Source organism: Mytilus trossulus, chromosome 7 (assembly GCF_036588685.1).
Source record: "Mytilus trossulus isolate FHL-02 chromosome 7, PNRI_Mtr1.1.1.hap1, whole genome shotgun sequence".
In the NCBI taxonomy this organism is placed as follows: Eukaryota; Metazoa; Mollusca; class Bivalvia; order Mytilida; family Mytilidae; genus Mytilus; species Mytilus trossulus.
Window position 1 is genome coordinate 20,989,621 of NC_086379.1, and position 18,173 is coordinate 21,007,793.

General features: G+C 33.3%; 1 protein-coding gene and 1 long non-coding RNA gene across 2 annotated transcripts; one reads left to right on the top strand and one right to left on the bottom strand.

Annotated features, from left to right (window-relative positions):
• Positions 1 to 1,173: 1,173 nt before the first annotated feature.
• Positions 1,174 to 10,458, bottom strand: LOC134724774 (uncharacterized). Its single transcript, XR_010108485.1, has 3 exons — positions 10,412 to 10,458; positions 5,465 to 5,841; positions 1,174 to 1,252 (listed from the first exon to the last, which is right to left on the bottom strand). It is a non-coding gene; the product is annotated as an uncharacterized LOC134724774 (long non-coding RNA).
• Positions 10,459 to 14,173: 3,715 nt separating this feature from the next.
• LOC134724775 (inversin-like) lies at positions 14,174 to 17,643 on the top strand. The gene is made up of 2 exons (XM_063588020.1): positions 14,174 to 15,356; positions 17,385 to 17,643. Exons 1-2 carry the CDS (start codon positions 14,246 to 14,248, stop codon positions 17,636 to 17,638), a joined length of 1,365 nt encoding a protein of 454 aa, XP_063444090.1. The 5' UTR covers positions 14,174 to 14,245; the 3' UTR covers positions 17,639 to 17,643.
• Positions 17,644 to 18,173: the final 530 nt, after the last annotated feature.

The following is an 18,173-nucleotide window of genomic DNA, read 5'->3' on the forward strand; positions in this document are numbered from 1 at the left end:
TAATGTCTAAGAGATATTTTTCATCCAGACACGAGGAGCCCTAATGACATTTTCGGCTGTCCCTTGACACCATTTGCGAGTACGGTCTTGAGTGATCCGACTGATCTGTGTTAAAGAGAGAGCCATATCTCTTGCCATAAAAGACACCCTTGTAGATTTCAAAAAAAGAGAAGGCTAATGCCGCTACAATGCAGCACTCCCACCCGCAAAGTGGAAAGGGATTAATAGTAGTTGCAAAACTTGTTTCCCAATCCACTACAAATAAATATGTTTAACCTAAACTGATGAAAATAACTTTACTGATAAACCTACAATTATGTCTTTCTGTTGTTTTTTTACATTTATCCCATATTACTCCTTTTATCCATAAGTTAATTTATATACCCTAAACTTTGACCTTTAATGGTTTACTTTTATAAATTGCGACTTGGATGGAGAGTTGTCTCATTGGCACTCATACCACATCTTCTAATATCTATTTCTCAATATTGCAAAATGATCATGATAAGTTATTATTTAATTTACAGTCTACCACTACCATAACTACTCAAGTTCTTGTTTTTCATGGCTAGACTATGTCCATCTTGGGTGCTTGTTAGCCCAGGTTAAAGTAACTCAAATTGGTCATCTCTAGTACAAGGTGTGATACACCATATATCAAAATCATTCCCACACCTGAAATTTAAACAAATCATGAATATTTCATAATAAATATAACAGTGTATGGAAGATAACTCTCAATTATATAAAATATCTGTTTCAACCTTTTAGCTATAATGAAACTAGTTATGTAAAATTAACAGAAAAGCACAACTCTGTAAAATATATTAATACCTTCAAAAGGACCCACCATGGACTTACTAAGGGTGTGTATGGGAGAGCTCTACACAATCATAAGACCTTCATAATGGCGTTGTACATCTCTCCTGCAGTATAAAGACTTGAACCTCAGCATCAAGTATCAAGAGGTCCACTGGTGTATGGAAGGATGTTAGAGAACTAGTCAGAAGAAGACAAACAAGGAGTTGCTTGAGAAGTTATATTTAACTGGGAGTACAAACAATTAGATATTATCTAGACAATATTGTTATCTATATCAAAATAGTAATTAAAATTGATATATATGTAATTACAAACATGCAGATTGAAAATACCAACGGACAGAATCTTAACTATCAATTACCTTCTTAGTATACAAATATATTTCACCTCGTCTCAACTGTCTGCATCATGCCAATTGGTATTCAGAGTGCTGAAATTAAAATGGAACAAAAAGGAGGATAGAAGGACAGACAGATGAAATGGATGGGTCAATTATAACAATTGATCCAACCCCTTGTAGGCAGGTACACAACAAAAATATGGTTTGATGATAAAATTTGTTGAAAATTGATCTCAATATCAAAGATTGATATAATTACATTAGATGTATGTTTCATTATAATACTTTATTCTGATTGGCTAACTGCACATCACATACTATTCCATAAGCAATTGCATTACTCAGTAAAACTTTTCATTCATGATAGCACGTGGTCCCACAATAAAGTGCACAGGTGAATAAAATAAAAAAATTATAAAATTTGGGTTTCCATGATCATAGCTAAAAAATGTAATTATAAGTATTGAATGCTTCTTTTTGTAACTTCATAGGGTTGAAAAGCGTTGACCGTGCGTACATTTTTAGAATGAAGCGATTCTGCGCTTCATACAAAATGTACTTCGGTCAACGCTTTTACAACCCAATGAATTTACAAAAAGAAGTATTCAATTCTTAAATAAACTTGATATCATATGTATCTCAAACTTGTTTTAACATTATTTTTTTTAAGTTAGTGTAAATTCAGAAATTTTTGTGTGCATTTATTATTGCAATTTCGTCAAACTAGACTAAATGCAATTTTAAACCTTGCGAAAGTCAGAAAAATCCTGTTTGATTCATATAGAAGATTTCAAGATGCGAGTTTTAATCATTGCCATTATAGGTGTAATACCACCATTGATTTTTCCCTATTAGTCTTTGTTAAATTGACACTTTTAAAAAAATTGTACAGTATTTACCTTTATTTCAACCAAAGAAATACTTTGCATGTGTAAAGTTTAATCCTTTCCAGTGATACAGTGAAAATTTCACACAACATTTCATTGCATATAAGAAAATAATCATCACCGGAAGTAAACAACCCAATTTTTACACTTGTATTTACTGGTTACTTACTTTGGTAACTATGTAACCTTAACGTTCCAGAATATTTCATACGACGATCAAATCAAAAAAGAATGATGCATTCAGACATCCAACATACATATTTACGACTCAGAAAAAATTTAAGTGCATTGAAATGCAGGGTTAATTTTCTACAACTGTCAAATTCAAGGGAATATTTTTTTAGGCCTACTTTCGTATGCAACCGGATGTGGCGTACCATGATTTGGTGGTATTACACCTAAAACCCTGTTGCATTTTTCACAATAATAAAAACATTGTAATGATCTCTGAATTTAAAGTATTTCTGTCACATCTCTCCTTACTATAAAAATCATGGTGCCAATTTTAAGTGATGGCGACTATAGTTACACAATGACAGCAGGACGGGTGCTGGCAAAGCATGAAAATCCAGTATTTTATATCACCAGAAATTATGATCCAAGGACCTTGCAATGTGAGATATAACTCCTATAGAATGCATTATAAAACTAGTGCTAAGAGAGATAACTCAGGACATATCATATAGAACAGATTGTTAAAAGTATGACAAATATTTGTCCTGGTAAGGCAGTAAAACAATTTATTTACTGGTTCCTATCATCTACACACACATTAAGAACAAGCACTCTTCAAACAATTTACTGGTACCAAAGAAATGGAAAAAAATTGACTTTAAAAAATGAGAAATCCATTAATTAATAAGTATTTCATCAAAAGTCTAATTTTATGGAAAGGGCTTTAACTGAACAAAAAGAAAAGCTTAATATTATGAGACTTATCATAAGGATAATGCTTATACTACAACTTAAACATAATTATCTCCCCTTGTCTACAAAGCAGTCAAAATCTGTAACCTAAGGTTACATTGATTTATATTGGTTCTTGTTTTAACAGTTTAATGGGACAAAAGCTTTCAGTCTGTGCCAAACTGTTTTAGGGTTTGTCTGTCCAAAAGAGAAATATGAATTTTCAACTATATATTGAACCAAAAATTCTTAAAAGTTCTGGCTGATCAAATGATTTGTTGTCTGACATTTTGTCAGTCAGAGAGTTTGGGGTACCATGAGCTTTAAGAGCTTCAAATTTTTCAAAATGTGCTATTATACATGTAGAACTTTTGTCAGGGGTTAAATGTAGACACAGGGTGAAATCTGCTTTTATTTATTTTTTTAAGTAAACAAGTAATTTTGTTTTTCTGTAGTTTGATTTACTCACCCCGAGTTTATATAAAACCAGATGCTCCGCAGGGCGTAGCTTTATACGACCGCAGAGGTTGAACCCTGAACAGTTGGGGCAAGTATGGACACAACATTCAAGCTGGATTCCGCTCTAAATTTGGATTGTGATTAAATAGTTGACACAGCATAGGTTTCTAACACAGAATGAATGTATTCAAATGAACTTAAAATTTTTGTTTTCTCTTAGAGCAATTCACTATGCTGTTGAATATTAATCCTCTCAAAAATATGTTTGAAGAAATTTTCTTTTTATTTATGAAATTTCAAATGAGAAAAATTGAACCCAATTTTTTAATCACATCCCCCTTTCCCTTATTCCAAAACTAATTTCAATTAAAATATTCTAATGGAGTTTGCAACAATTACTACTCATTTAAATACATCATAAAATATTAAGATGTAAAAAAACTGCTTGTTATCACTGAATGGTAAAGATTATTTAAATTTATCAGTTGGTAGTAAAAAGTGAATATACATTGTATATTGTATATAACAAAGATTTAAGTTGATTCTGGACAAAGAAAGATAACTCCAATTTAAAAAATTCTTGCAGATATTTCTTGCTTACTATATTGGACAAAGAAAGATAACTCTTAATTAAAAAAAAAATTGCTATTTCACAATATTGTGAAATTAGATATTTCTTGCCATTGCACAATACTGTGAAATTGAAAAGACTTGCTATTGCACTATACTTAATATAATAATTTTAGATCCTGATTTGGACCAACTTGAAAACTGGGCGCATAATCAAAAATCTAAGTACATGTTTAGATTCAGCATATCAAAGAGGCCCAAGAATTTAATTTTTGTTAAAATCAAACTTAGTTTAATTTTGGACCCTTTGCACTTTAATTTAGACCAATTTTAAAACTGGACCAAAAATTAAGAATCTACATACACAGTTAGATTTGGCATATCAAAGAACCCCAATTATTCAATTTTTGATGAAATCAAACAATGTTTAATTTTGGACCTCGATTTGGGCCAACTTGAAAACTGGGCCAATAATCAAAAATCTAAGTACATTTTTAGATTCAGCATATCAAAGAACCCCAAGATTTTAATTTTTGTTAAAATCAAACTAAGTTTAATTTTGGACCCTTTGGACCTTAATGTAGACCAATTTGAAAACGGGACCAAAAATTAAGAATCTACATACACAGTTAGATTCGGCATATTAAAGAACCCCAATTATTCAATTTTGATGAAATCAAACAAAGTTTAATTTTGGACCCTTTGGGCCCCTTTTTCCTTAACTATTGGGACCAAAACTCCCAAAATCAATACCAACCTTCCTTTTATAGTCATAAACCTTGTGTTTAAATTTCATGGATTTCTATTTACTTATACTAACGCTATGGTGGGAAAACCAAGAAAAATGCTTATTTGGGTCCCTTTTTGGCCCCTAATTCCTAAACTGTTGGGACCGAAACTCCCAAAATCAATATCAACCTTCCTTTTGTGGTCATAAACATTGTGTTTAAATTTCATTGATTTCTATTTACTTTAACTAAAGTTATTGTGCGAAAACCAAGAATAATGCTTATTTGGGCCCTTTTTTGGCCCCTAATTCCTAAACTGTTGTAACCAAAACTCCCAAAATCAATCCCAACCTTTCTTTTGTGGTCATAAAGCTTGTGTCAAAATTTCATAGATTTCTATTAACTTAAACTAAAGTTATAGTGCGAAAACCAAGAAAATGCTTATTTGGGCCCTTTTTGGCCCCTAATTCCTAAAATGTTGGGACCAAAACTCCCAAAATCAATACCAGCCTTCCTTTTATGGTCATAAACCTTGTGTTAAAATTTCATAGATTTCTATTCACTTTTACTAAAGTTAGAGTGCGAAAACTAAAAGTATTCGGACGACGACGACGACGACGACGACGACGACGACGACGACGACGACGCCAACGTGATAGCAATATACGACGAAAATTTTTTCAAAATTTGCGGTCGTATAAAAATACTAATAAACAGAAGTTGGTATAAACTCTTCATATTTCAAAACTTACAATTTTGCATGTTCTTGAACAAGTTTCTTTTTAAAGTGTCTTCTCTGTTGTGAAACATATAGTTTCAATCTCTTCACCCTTTTTCACTGGCATCTGTCAATCAACTCTGTTGAGACATATCATTGGTCAGGCTGGTTGTACATTTCATAATCACCTGACAATTTTTACTCCAAAAACAAACTCATGCTTTGCAGACACTACACATGCTGAGGATTAGTCTATTTTAGTGTAAAGATGTAGATTTCAGCATGCACTTTTACAGCTTTGTGTCAACTGTACACCTGTTTCTATGTCTGTCCTAAATGTAGGACAATCAACTGTTGAATGGTTCAGATGCACTTTAAGCTAAAAATCCTTCAGATTTCTCTCCTATATTTCTGTATACTGTAAATTCAGAAATTAATGCGAGGTTTTTATTATTGCGAAAAATGCGACTGAGTTGTAAACGCAATAATTTAAACTCGCATTTTGAAATATTTTATATGAATTTAACAGGATTTTTCTCAAAATCATAAAAATTAAAATCGCATTCAAGTCTAAAATGACAAAATCGCAAAAATAAATGCACGCAATAATTTCTGAATTTACAGTTTACAAATAAATAAATAAAAAGTAAAAGTAAACAAATTCATTAATCAAAAGAGGTGCAATATATGGTTGCCTTATAACATTATATGTGCTTTGTTCATTTTTGAAGAACGTATTGTGACCTACATGTATAGCTGTGAATTTCTGTGCCAATTGGTCTCTTGTGTAAAGTTGTATCAGTTGGTAATCATACCACATCTTCTTTTCAAATTTATATTACTACTAATTAAAAGTTTAAAATTCAAATATATGTGTTTCATAAAATATTTCTTTTCACATGATGAAAGAAGTTTTATTTTCTTTATTTTAATGCAGGGAACCAGATTAACATCCGTCAATTAAGGATCAAATATTACACCATGAGTAAATGGCAATTTAAATTAAAACGAGGAATTTTTGCTGAAATGAGTTATGCCCTCTGGCATAAAGAAATTAAATCTTTAATGAATTAGAATTAGGATTCGGCCTAGAATTCACATGTGTTCACAAAGGAAAACAGGTGATAATGCAGTACCACGATTTCCTGACAAATACAAGAACCTTTACAATATAATATATCAGTGATCGGGAAGGACGTGCACCCTGCGCCTATAGCACATATTGACAAGAAATGGTGCATACAGTGACAAATGTAAGCGCCCACGTGGCGCACGATACTTTTCACTTCATTTCGAAACATTTAGATATCGTCAAATGAATTTCCGATCGTGTTCCATGCCGCCATGTGTGTGTACACAACTGTGTAAAGTTCCTCCAATACTAGGAGCACCTATATATTTGAGGGACGTCTCAGGTGTTTTCCTATGATAATAGAACCATGCGATTTCATGTCCCGGTGTTTTCCTATTGTAATTATAAAACCATGCGGTCTAACTGATAACCAGAAAAACGTAACTTACCATCATTCACATGATATATTTTTTTTTTATAAACAACTTTAAATTTGTGAAATTTGGCTAGTACAGACGAGATTTAACCCTTATAATAATCTCATTCAGTTTAGCTTGCTATTATTTCGATTGAAGAACCCCAAAGACTTTTTAGGAATATAGTTTTTGTCTCCATAAAAGACGCTTAACTGTCCTTGTCATTTTTTGGTCTTTGGCTCATTTTGACATTTTGTAAACATGACTTCTTCAGCGATTTGTTGTTTTGTTTTATGAATTAATAGTACTCTATACTGTTATTCTTGTCACCGTGATGAAGTTATAATAATACAAGAAGTGCAGAGGAACTGCCTGAAATGTCCTCTGATACGGAACGTCTGGAATAAGTATGGTATCGACGAAGACCCAAATTTAATGTAAGAAAAACCGACATGAACATGAATAAGGCAACAGTACCAGTTTAAACATTGTAAATAAAGGTTAACTTAAATATTGTTGGGGATGGAAGAAGTTATTGTATATTCACTGAAATTGAAATAACAAAATCACAGGAACAATATCCATGATTTTATTAATGTAAAAGTAAGTACCTCTTTGCCAAAATATACTGATACTTTTATTTTTCACAGAAGTCAATTCGAAATGGCCCACTCATTTGACAACATGGCCCATTATTTTTTAAAATGGCCCATTGAATTTATTTTTGAGGGGACCTGGGCCCATATAGTGAAAAAAAAACTTCCAGATCACTGTATATCTGTGACCACTATGGATAGTAAATAGCAAATACAAATTAAGAAAAATTAATGGGGGCTTGAGTATATTGTGATTTTACCACGGGTTGGCCCTTTATGACAAATATTTTACCCCTGAGCGATAGCGAGGAGTAAAATATCAGCATAAAGGGACAACCCGTGGTAAAATCTAGATATATTCAAGCCCCCATGAATTATTTCGATTCTGATAGGACACATACGGCAATTCTTTTGGATCGAAGCGCTCTAGGTGTAGGCTAGTCCAAATAATTATGACGTCTTGAAAGGCTATCATATTTTTTTACTTTGACACCTTACATGGACGTCATAACGCCAAACTCATATATTCAGTTGGACTTTGAGAGTGATCTGGAAGGTTTTTTTCACTATGGGCCTAGGGCCCCTCAAAAATAAATTCAATGGGCCATTTTAAAAAATAATGGGCCATGTTGTAAAATGAGTGGGCCATTTGAATTGACTTCTGTAAAAAAATTAAAAGTATCATTATTTTTTCATGTTTTGGAAAAGAGGTGTTGCTACTTACCTTAATGATTTTAAATAATATCATGGATATTGTTCCTGTGATTCTGTAATTTCAATGAATATACAATAACTTCTTCCAAAACAGACAGAATTAAAGATAACCTTTATTTACAATGTTTAAACTGTTACTGTTGCCTTGGCTTGTTCATGTTCATGTTTTTTTAACATAAAATTTGGGTCTTCGTCGATACCATACTCATTCCAGACGTTGCGTATTAGAGGACATTTCAGGAACGTCCTCTGCACTTCTTGTATTATTATAATTACTTCATCACGATGACAAGAATAACAGTAGAGTACCATTAATTGATAGAACAAAACAATAATTCGCTGAAGTCATGTTTACAAAATGTCAAAACGAGCCAAAGACCAAAAAATGACAAGGACAGTTAAGCGTCTTTTATGGAGACAAAAACTATATTCATAAAAAGGCTTCAGGGGTTTTCAATCGAAATAATAGCAAGCTAAACTAAATTAAAAGATTATTATTAGAGTTAAATTTCGTCTGTAATAGCCAAATTTCACAAATGTAAAGTTGTTTATAAAAAAAAATATATCATGAATGATGGTTAATTACGTTTTTTGGGTTATCAGTTTAACCGCATTGTTCTATTATTACCATACGAAAACACCCGAGACGTTAAACCGCATGGTTCTATTAACATAGGGAAACACCTGAGACGTCCTTAAATATATTGGTGCTCCTATGATTGGAGGAACATCATACAGTTGTGTACACACACATGGGCACGGAACACGATCGGAAATCTATTTGACGATATCTAAACGTTTCGAGACAATGTGAAAAAATATCGTGCGCCACGTGGGCGCTTACATTTATCACTCTATGCGCCTTTTCTGGTAAATATGCGCTCTAGGTGCAGGGCGCACGTCCTTCCCGATCACTGGAGAAGGAATTTGCTGCTTTATTAAAATGTTTAGCTGATTTCTCCTAAAGATGCTTCATTTTAGGTGTATAAAATATATTTTTGAACCAAACTCGGTACATTTTTACTGACCTGAATTTCCAGATAATGTAAAACAATGGTTCCGGAAATTCGGGTTTTACCGAGTTCGGTGTAAAAATTATTTTATAATCTCCTTAAAGGAAATTAGACAAACGTTTTCAAAAATGCAGTCGACATGTTCCCGCCTCGGATGGAATTGTTCCTTATATTATTATTTCTGTAGGGATTAATTGGAAATATTTTGCACAAACAAACACATAAAAGGTAAGAATTTTTATATATGCATTTTGTTTTAGCCTTCAATGAAAATTTGATGGCTAAATTGGGTCTCAAAGTTGAGAGCAAAATATGCTCTCAAAGTCCAACCGAAAATCGCTGCTTCAGCATTATGACGTCGATGTAAGGCGTCAAAGAAAAAAAATATAATAGCCTTTCAAGACGTCATAATTATTTGGACTAGGTGTAGGCAAATATTTGCCGTTCCAATAAATAAACGCACTAATAAACTAGCATAAAAGAACGGAGCAAACTGCATTAGTGACATGCTTAAACTATTTAAAATAATGTATTTAGACAGTTTTGGATGAATTTGAATGACAATTTATTTATATGTCAAATGTATGTCTAGCATCATTTGTGTATGTTTCCTTGTGATGATTTTCGGATTCACAAGCGTGTATTTCCCCGTAAAATGCTTACATTCTAACGTCATTGTTCTATGACGTCGGGTATCTCATTCATAAAAAAGCATATGACGTGGGAGTACAATCGGAACAGCACTGGCAATATATTCATATTTTACCACGGGTGTGTACTCAAAGCGTTTGAAGGACGTCATGTTAGAATTTTGTATAATATATTTTTATTCATATTGTATTGTAAAACACAAAAATAATTTAAAATTAAATATATATATATTTTTGGGAAAAAAGGGGGAGGGCAGTGTTTCCTTCAGAGAAATCTATGAGGCATACCCCGATAAATCGACAATTGCTGAACAATTTTATTATATACTTAAGTAAAATACGACATTTATATACTTTTAAGTTCAATAGGTAAAATTGATTTATCCCCTTTTGCTCCCTCTCCCGAATTTCTATCGTAAAAGCTCATTATTATTAACAGAGGCGTGCTTATGAGAAAGTCTGTTGTTACAGGCCTTTTATCGGGACTTGGTCACCAGTGTGGTATAGGTATTTGTTTTACCTGGATAAATATTCAAAATGTTTGGCCTCCAGCGGTATAGTCACAACAAGTAGATATAGGAAGATGTGGTGTGAGTGCCAATGAAACAACTCTCCATCCAAATAACAATTTAAAAATTAAACCATTATAGGTTAAAGTACGGCCTTCAACACGGAGCCTTGGCTCACACCGAACAACAAGCTATAAAGGGCCCCAAAATTACTAGTGTAAAACCATTCAAACGGGAAAACCAACGGTCTAATCTATATAAACAAAACGAGAAACGAGAAACACGTATATATTACATAAACAAACGACAACTACTGTACATCAGATTCCTGACTTAGGACAGGTGCAAACATTTGCAGCGAGGAAGGTTCCTCATAAGCGACTTATGCATAAGCTACATCACTACGGATTACGGGGTAGTCTACATAGCTGGATTGAAGACTTTCTCAACGAAAGAACACAACACGTCGTTCTCGAAAACGGTAAATCCAATACTGCACCTGTCCAATCAGGAGTTCCTCAGGGCAGTGTCCTGGGACCCATCCTTTTTCTACTATACATTAACGACCTACCAGATTACACAGTCAACAAATCATCAGTTAGACTCTTTGCCGATGACTGCGTATTGTACAGGGAAATAAAAAACACCAAAGATGCAGAACTACTTCAACAAGATCTGGAAACCCTACAAGAATGGGAGAATGATTGGCTCATGGAATTTCATCCCAAAAAGTGCCAAGTCATTCACATTACCAACAAGAGGAAACCAATTAGACAGCCATATATCATCCATGGTCACATATTAGAGGAAGTAGAATGTGCAAAATATCTGGGGGCCAACATCCACCACAAACTAAACTGGACTACTCACATAGACCAAGTAGTAAGAAAAGCCAACAACACCAGGGCTTTTCTACAGAGAAATATATCACAATGCCCACGAAAGACCAAGGAACTCTGCTACAAGACCCTTGTGAGACCACAGATGGAGTATGCAAGCATCATTTGGGATCCACACACAGCAAACAACATCCACAACCTGGAAATGGTACAACGTAGGGCAGCAAGATTTGTTACTGGTGACTACCACCGAACCACTAGCGTAACAAACCTATTACACCAATTGCAATGGCCAACCCTACAAGAGCGTAGAGCAACGAATAAAGTTATAATGATGTACCGCATAGTTAACCACTTGGTTGCAATACCAACATCCTGCTTAATCCCAACAGCAGCAACATTAAGAGGACACAACCAACGATTCCTTGTTCCATTCGCAAGAACGCAGCTTTACCAGTACTCGTTCTTCCCAGACGCCATCAGATTATGGAACAGTCTACCACCAACTACTGTAGCCTGCAACTCAATTGACACATTCAAGTGTGAGTTGCAGAAGACCAAGATGTATTAAGGACTGTGCGAAATTTTTAACTGTACATACTATTTTTTAACTGCACTGTAAATATTGGTTTGTCTGCACCACGCATCAGTTCGATAATACACCAGATGGTGGTATGAACTGTAATTGGAAGAAGAAGAAGAAGAAGAAGAACTTCATCCTCTGATCAATCCATGTGTGAATTTCCCGCGGAAAATTAGGGGAAAGTTTCAAACTACGATTTTTATAAAATAATCATGTTTCAGAAAATTAAAATACGTGTGGTTGTCTCTAATAAATGTAGCCTAACACATAAAAAACGGAACAAAACTTCAGAAAATAACACCGAAAACAGCCTGAACAATTTTCTTGATTTACATTTATATTAACTTACAACTGTCAGTTGTTTATAAAATTTTATCAAGATAATGGGATATTGAATTTAACACACATAAAAATTGTGTTCAACAATGATCATGAAAATAGGGGGGGGGGGGGAATATAAAAGAATATACCTGTAACTTTGTCTACACAAATGTATCATCGTATTTATTTAGATTGATCTAAAATCATTCTTGAATTTGCTGAATGTCATGCCATTAACCTGAGACTACTATAACAACTGTGTTAAGAAGATATAAACAATTATAGGTTACCATATGGCCTTCAACAATCAGAAAACCGTCTCGAAGCCACGGTCAGGTCGTTGCATATAATAGCCCCGACATGACAAATGTGAAACAATTTAAACGAGAAATCAAACGATCTTATCTGTAATTGAATACAATTTATGAGAAAAAATATGAACCATAGACAATTACAGGGCTACTGAATTGGGACATACACGACACTAAACAAGCGCCCTATCCTCCCTTTTACCTAGAACATTGGTCTTACAGCAATTAAGGCATACGCACAAACTGACGAATAACAGCAGCAAAAGTGCAGTTTCTTTGTTTGTTAATCAGGCTTTGAAATTCGTAAGAGTGACTTTGTTTCATGATTCCTTCTTTTTCCAATTCGATTAAGTATTAAGAAAGAAAGGTAACAACAAAACAATAGAACATTTGAATGTAGGAATGTTAATGGAAGTTTTCATTTCAATTGTTCACCAATCGAGTTTTTCCAATATCTTATTTCTTTGTACCCATTTATTTGTCTTTATGAAAAGGATTAACATAATCTCTATAGACCACCGACTTACAGGCTGTATGGTACCGTAAAGGCATGCATGATTGCGTACTGTCAGTCTATAATGATGGGTTACCGTCACATTTTTTTTATCAATAATTTATTAAGTTTGCCTGATAAATAAAATACTTTGGGGGAAAATGAAGTTATTTGTTTTTCAAAATATTATTGCTGAGTTCATATTTTTGAAATAAGAATAATTATATGCATTAGTTTTGTAAAAGATGCACCATAACACAGGGAAAATATTTCTTACTCATCATATTTGAAAACAAAATTCAAAAATATCCGTTCTTTGAAAAATAGCACATGCATTTGCTAGATATTCTGTTCAATTGTTATAAAATAATCATGTCGGCTGTCTAATTTCGAGCATTTAAACTTTTCTATTACTATGATATTTGTGAAAAACGTCAATTACATGATTTCATAATACGGTCTTACGACTTTACAAAACGCTTGGTCAAAAGATTTCAAGACTCCCTTAACAAAAAGTTGTTCATATTTTGAGTTAGAGCCGATAAAGTTTTCTATAATTTTGATATAATTTTCCAAAAAGTAGTAAAAAACACACTGTAAATTATTATTAAGAGAGCGCGAAATAACTGTGTACTCGGATCAGAACAAAATATTCGAGCATTGAGTGCCCCTTGGGATATATATATTATTTTTGGTTTAAATCACTTCGAACTAAATTCCACCTTTTCAACTGATGTATGTACTTTAAAAAAAAAGGGATAATACAGTGAGAATTAAATGTGCATGTCTCCATAGCTATTATTTGTAAATAATTATTTTTTTCTATTATAAATATTTGGGTGAGACAGAAAAAAACAGGACAAACCATGAATTCATTACATATCTGACGTAATATTTTCGTTTTTTCGGTTGTTGGCAAAGGTTAAATGTTTGTTTGACTCATACCTTTTTTTATAACAAAAATAACATGTTAAAGTATACATGTAGTTCAATTGTTTTGTTTGCTGCACCGTTATGATAACAGTTTACAGCTAAAATAAAATAATTCAGTCGAGTTAATTAAAGTTTTTGACAGTTTTTAACAACTGTCAGATGTAATTAAATGTCATATCAAGTTTTTTTGGCATTTGATTTTTGTTTGTCATTCCTCCCTCTTATAAACCAAGACCTGTGAAACACAGAAAAAAAACTTTTTTAATTAATAAAATTCATTTCATTTTGAGAAAGTTGAATTTAATACGATGTCGATTTGTTGTGTGGTGTAAACGTAAAACTGAACTGCAGATTTTCGTTTTAAAATGGCTGGCCTGGCTTTGTTAAAAGCAATATCTGCCGGACGCCCTAGACAAGTTCGTCTGCTACTAGATTCTGGTTGTTCAGCAGACGAGACTGACGACTGTGGACAAACGTCATTAATAAGAGCAATTTTTGTAGAAAATGAAGGAAGTAGATTACAAATTTTGAAAATGTTACTGCGAAAAGGGACCACCGTGAGCAAAGCCGATATTGTAGGACGAAATGCACTCTCCTGGGCTTGTATTTACGGTCGAGATAAAGATGTGGACCTCCTTTTGGAAAATGCAGATCTTGACCTAGATTTGAATTATACAGATGTCAATGGGAATACCCCACTTTACCATGCAGTGTCGTCGGGTAACGCTGCAACTGTTAGATTAATGGTGATAGCCCTAACAAAATATGACATGAGTGTAGACGTTCCGGACTATATGGGATATTCGCCCCTCATGCATGCAGTTCGTTTGGGATATGACGTATGTGCAAGTATTTTAAAACACAATGGAAGAGCTAAGGTCGGAGTCAATATGAAATACCCAAAGGATTTTGAAAGTGCTGAAAAATGGGCTGTTCATAGTTTAAGCGACAGAGGGAAGGCTGTATATAAAAATCCCAAATTTCCTGCGATATTGGAACCTGAAACGAAAAATAAAATACGGTATAGGGAAAATCGTGCGAGTCGTAGTCGAGTAAAGATTCAGTACTCTTCAGAATCAGATGATGATTCTTCTTTGGACTCGTTCCCGTCAGATTCTTCATCTTGTGACAATGGTGGTTTTGATTTCCAACTAAAATCATTCATGGGAAATTACCCGAAGACTGGACACATTCCATCATCAATTCTGGCAATAAGCCCAACGTCAAGCACGGTCGTAAATGCATCTGAAGACGAATTCGACACATTTTCTTGTCCTTTAACCGAAAAGGAACTAACTACAAATATTATCGGAGATATGCCCAAATTGTATGGACTAGTATCGGACCAAATGTCGAATTCCTATCGTCTGCCAGCAAAGCCTTTGCCGATAAATCCTCTTCAGAAGATAACAAAAGACTCTACCCTGTCATCGTTAATCACAGAGATCAGTAATGTGTCTAAGGGGTCAAAGAAAGGCAAGTTTGTCTCTCTCTTATAAGAATTCGTAATTATTGTTTGGTATATTTTTAAATGTACTGATAAACTCGAGAATGCTTAACTTTTTTACATACTGATCATCCACCACAAAAAAAAACGGACTTTTCTGAAAACATTATATAAATACATGTTATTAATAATCTCATATGTTAATGTAAACAAAATTTTTAAAAATCCCTGCTATGCTAGCCACTTCATTATAAAGATGGCTAAAAATGCCACATATATATACTTCATCTTGAAGGCCGTACATTGACATATAATGGTTTACTTTTTTAAATTGTTATTTGGATGGAGAGTTGTCTCATAGGCACTCGATCCGAGTCATAAATTCCAAAAGGAAAATATATTCTGGAATATTATTTCCACAGAAATAAATATTACAGCAAATGTTCCTAACGGAATAAATGGTAAAGAATGTCATTTCCAACTTGGCAGGCATAGATATTATGATTATGTTTATAACAAAGTTTCCATTACGTCAGGTGGAACAAATATAAGTTGACAATACCACATCTTCCTATATCTACATAATTTTGAAAGTATATGGTCAATAAAAGGCAAGATATGAACGATAATAGGCTATAAGAAGTAACATACTATCGCCCCCTAAAAAAATAGCACTCACAAAAAATTTAAAAAAGTAAATTGAAATTGCTAACTGTAAATAAACACCTTATGAAAAGTTACTTTTTCTATTACTCTGGAAAAGGAAAAATGTTATATCATAGATTCGACCTGTCTGACAAAGGACAAGGTATGATCAGGCGTTTTGTAGGAACCTATGTATGTGTAAACTCTGACATCCGACCCAGTGATCAGACTTATTTACATTTTTTTGGGGTATACGATATGGATCGGGGTCCCTCATCTTTGTATTCTTTTATCTATTGTTTATCTTTGAATATAATGGCTACTCAGTCTATATAATAATAATACTTTATTTCCGTAAGCAAATACAGCTAATTGGATTTACACAATATAAATATCCAATAGATAATATACAGCATAATATAACATTTATACACAAATTATACAAATCAATGAAAGAATTAAGCAGAGTATGACATATAGACATATTAAACTAAAAATAAACATTTGAATAATTAACCAATACGTGCTTTTCTGCAGAAAATAAATATTTTCCTAGGTTGTTTAGCTCTTTGACATTTCTTACAGATAACAGTTGTACTAATTTAAAAGTAGATGGTTTCTCATAATAATAACTCTTTAAATATTTACATCTGATGTCGTTATATTTATCACATTCTAAAATAAAATGATACTCATCTTCAATAGCATTTTTATTACACATGCTACACAAACGTTTATTTCTGGCTATATTATAGTATCTACCTGTTTCTATACATAGTGCATGAGCATTTATTCTATATCTAGTAATATAAGATCTATACAAACTGTTTAATGGACGACTAAGGTAAAATTGCATAGTGTGGCCATCATGTAAATACTGATACAAAGTACATTTCGACGAATTTTCAAAATATGATAAACCTTCAGATATATAATTATCTATCACTCAAAAATAAATCACTGTTTCTAACTCTCTGTGAAAACCAAACATCACTGAAACCATATTTACATAATATATCTCGTATCTTACAAGACCAATTTAGCTTGTCATTTGGCTTATATAATAACCAATTAGAAATAGGAAGATGTGATATGAGTGCCAATGAGGCAACTTACTCTATATCCAAGTCGGACTTTAATTTATAAAACTAAAAAATATAGATCTTTTTGATTATTTTATTCGATCAGTTGCTGTCTCATTACCTAACGTATACCCAAATCAGTGTTTTCCCTTTATTCAAAAATAATTATCGATGTCACAGTTGAACACCATGCACCTGGCGCGGCATTATCTCGCTGCGTTGAAAACCCGATTGGCGGCCTTCGGCTTTTGTCTGCTCTTTGGTCGGGTTGTTGACTCTTTGACATATTCCCCATTTCCATTCTCAATTTTAGTCTTTTTTTTTTTACAGGGAAGAAGAATTTTGAATCACAGAAATGGTCAGCGTTGAAGAAAAACTTGCGTCTCAGCCGAGTAAAGAATGTTGACAAGAAAGAACTGACACCAAGAGATTTTCCATGCAGATCCTGCTCCGATGAAAGCCTGTCTGATACTGAGGACTCTAGAATTCCGCATGCACATATCAAGCAGTCTCAATTACCATCAATCCCAGCCAAAAGAGTTGGCCTTGTACAAAATAAAGACGCAAACTATTCACTTATCTGATTACATTATGCTTATTTATATAATAAATAATAATTTATATAATAAATAAATCAATCATTCACATCCAATATGTAAATTGGTGTAAGCCATGGTTTCGTTTTGAATGTGACCTTAAACATCCCCAAAAAATAACTTAAACCAGTCAATCTCCTGTGTGCAAATTTCATATTTTCGTATAACGTAGATGATTTATTTATCTTCACAGAACGCCACAAAACAAAGCTTGAATTTAGCCGAAAACCCCCCAAAATAATCCGCTTGGAAACGGTCAGTAAAAACAAATGTCAAAGAAGATTAAGTGTAAATCAGGTGCCATAGGAGTTGACAATTTATTTAGGTCACCGTATGGCCTTTAAGAATGAGCCCGTTGAAAACCAATACCTTATAGTTAGCTATAAAAGACCCCGAAATGACAAAGGTAGAACAATTCAAACTATCAAAACTAAAATATGTATATAATGTGAAAATTCCTTCAAAAAACTTCTTAATTGTTTTAAACATTTTTTGATTCGAGCGTCACTGATGAGTTGTATGC